The 2596-nt window shown below is 45.4% G+C and overlaps 1 protein-coding gene across 2 annotated transcripts in view; it reads left to right on the forward strand.

Annotated features, from left to right (window-relative positions):
* Positions 1 to 2596, forward strand: part of MCM4 (minichromosome maintenance complex component 4) — a 17845-nt gene that overhangs the window by 10737 nt on the left and 4512 nt on the right. For both annotated transcript variants that reach the window (XM_037734204.1, XM_017516409.2), the window contains 3 exons: positions 498 to 757; positions 1215 to 1580; positions 2064 to 2191. In XM_037734204.1, coding sequence (XP_037590132.1) covers positions 498 to 757; positions 1215 to 1580; positions 2064 to 2191 — 754 coding nt within the window. The remainder of the gene's footprint in view (positions 1 to 497; positions 758 to 1214; positions 1581 to 2063; positions 2192 to 2596) is intronic.

Here is a 2596-nt window from a genome sequence, read left to right on the forward strand (position 1 = left end):
CAATGGCATGATCTCAGCTCACCACAACCTCCACCTCCCGGGCTTAAGTGATTCTCCTGCCTTAGCCTCCCAAGTAGCTGGGGTTACAGGCATGTGCCATCACACCAGGCTAATTTTGTATTTTTAGCAGAGATGGGATTTCACCATGTTGCCCAGGCTGGTCTCAAACTCCCCACCTCAGGTGATCCGCCCACCTCAGCCTCCCAAAGTGTTGGGATTACAGGCGTGAGCCAGCGCACCCAGCCAACCTGGGTTCTTTCGAGTTTGTCTCTTTCTTGCTGCCATTTCGCCACTTGCTCAGAGGGGGCAGGAGCTTTGCAATGTGGGACTGAGTCCGGGGCTTGGGAGGGTCATGAAGGAGATGGTGGAGCCCACCTCCTCCAGGGCCAGCCCAGTGTAGTGCCTCACCCTAGTGCATTTGTTGCCTACGCTGGTTGCTGAGCCACTCGGAGGAAGACATGGGAAGGTAAAAGTGCATCTCTTGGTTGTGCCCCCAGGCATCTATCGAGCAGTGCCTATTCGAGTCAATCCAAGAGTGAGTAATGTGAAGTCTGTCTACAAAACCCACATTGATGTCATTCATTATCGGAAAACGGATGCAAAACGTCTGCATGGCCTCGATGAAGAAGCAGAACAGAAACTTTTTTCAGAGAAACGTGTGGAATTGCTGAAGGAACTTTCCAGGAAACCAGACATTTATGAGAGGCTTGCTTCAGCCTTGGCTCCAAGCATTTATGAACATGAAGATATAAAGAAGGTAACTGGATTTTAAACTAGGCGTTGGGACTTACAGTTCTTTGGGATCAAATAATATAAATATCCATTCCACCCCTCGAGCCTTCCGCCATAAAGGACATGAGTTGTGGCCTGTTAGAGCAGGTGCAGGCATCCTGACGTGCCATTTGTTGAAGAGAATCACAGCATCGTCCTCATCTCTGCTCTGAGCTTAGGTTTCTAAACAGAAGAGGCCGCACAGTGTCAGAATAGGGACTTGGATGGCCACTATTCTGGCACAATGATAGGTGCTGATGAATAAATTGGTCTGTGATAACTTAGAGCATATCCAGCACTTTCACAAGCCTTTTTATGCTTTCCTATGATTTCTTAATTGTAGTTCTTTATAAGAGAGAAAAGTATCTGTAAAGTTTAAACTACGTCTCAGTTACTGTGCAGAAAATGAATGTTCAGACATGTCTGTGTGTTTGATTTTTTAGGGAATCTTGCTTCAGCTCTTTGGTGGGACAAGGAAGGATTTTAGTCACACAGGAAGGGGCAAATTTCGGGCCGAGATCAACATCTTGCTATGTGGCGACCCTGGTACCAGCAAGTCCCAGTTGCTGCAGTACGTGTACAACCTGGTCCCCAGGGGCCAGTACACATCTGGGAAGGGCTCCAGTGCAGTTGGCCTCACTGCATACGTAATGAAAGACCCTGAGACAAGGCAGCTGGTCCTGCAGACAGGTGCCCTTGTCCTGAGTGACAACGGCATCTGCTGTATCGATGAGTTCGACAAGATGAATGAAAGTACAAGATCTGTATTGCATGAAGTCATGGAACAGCAGACTCTGTCCATTGCAAAGGTAAGTCGCCTTCTCCACTGTCAACACGGACATGTTTAAAATGTATGGATCCTTGAAAGACAGCGTCTGGAACTGTGCTGTGCTACTTTGGTTCTAACTTGGGGAGACTGGTAAGTGCTTTTCACATTATATTTCAGCTAAATCTCTACATATCTTCTACAGGGTATCAAGTTTTGTCTTTTTTACTCTACTAACCCACTGATGTCATGTTCAAAGAACTTGAGTTTGTCTAAAGCTCTTGCAAGGGGCTTGCTTTCTGAGAAAGATGTGGGTATAGCATGCACTCATCTAAACTCAGTCCTTGACATGAACCTGAGGACAGGGCTTATCCAGGTGAACTGCTGAAGTCAGTGAAGGCAACATGGCTCAGGCAGTAGAAACGCAGCAGAGGGAATATGGGTTTAATAGGTGGTCAGGCGAAGGCAGTGCTTATTATTGCTAGTGTCAGAGAGAGGCTTCTGACTGCACTGTTTTCTCTGATAGGCTGGGATCATCTGTCAGCTCAATGCACGCACCTCTGTCCTGGCAGCAGCAAATCCCATTGAGTCTCAGTGGAATCCTAAAAAAACAACCATTGAAAACATCCAGCTACCTCACACTTTATTATCAAGGTATTAAAACAGATTTTTATTTTGTTCATTTGTATAATATTCAGGATGAGATTGAAAAGGAGCTACTAAGATTCGGCAACTGCTAATGGAAACTATTCACTCTGATCAAGATGTTTCAAATTTGGTTGGTCAAGGGTTTTCAAGGCAAGGATGATGTGTGCTCTCATTTGTTTTTGAACCAGTTGGGGTATCTCAATCCCATCCCGTTTTCACATGGCTGTCACTTACTACCCTTAGTCCTAAAGCAACCACTGAGAATTGACAGAGAACAACTCTGTACAGTAGATGAGGCTCTGAAAAGTTAGATTCATTAAAGAGCAGTCACATAATCTTCACTCTCAGCCCCACTACAAATATTGGGCAAATCTCATAAGTAGATTTTAGGTTTTAATTACTTGCTTTTTT

This window comes from Cebus imitator, unplaced genomic scaffold (genome assembly GCF_001604975.1).
Source record: "Cebus imitator isolate Cc_AM_T3 unplaced genomic scaffold, Cebus_imitator-1.0 Scaffold584, whole genome shotgun sequence".
NCBI lineage: Eukaryota > Metazoa > Chordata > Mammalia > Primates > Cebidae > Cebus > Cebus imitator.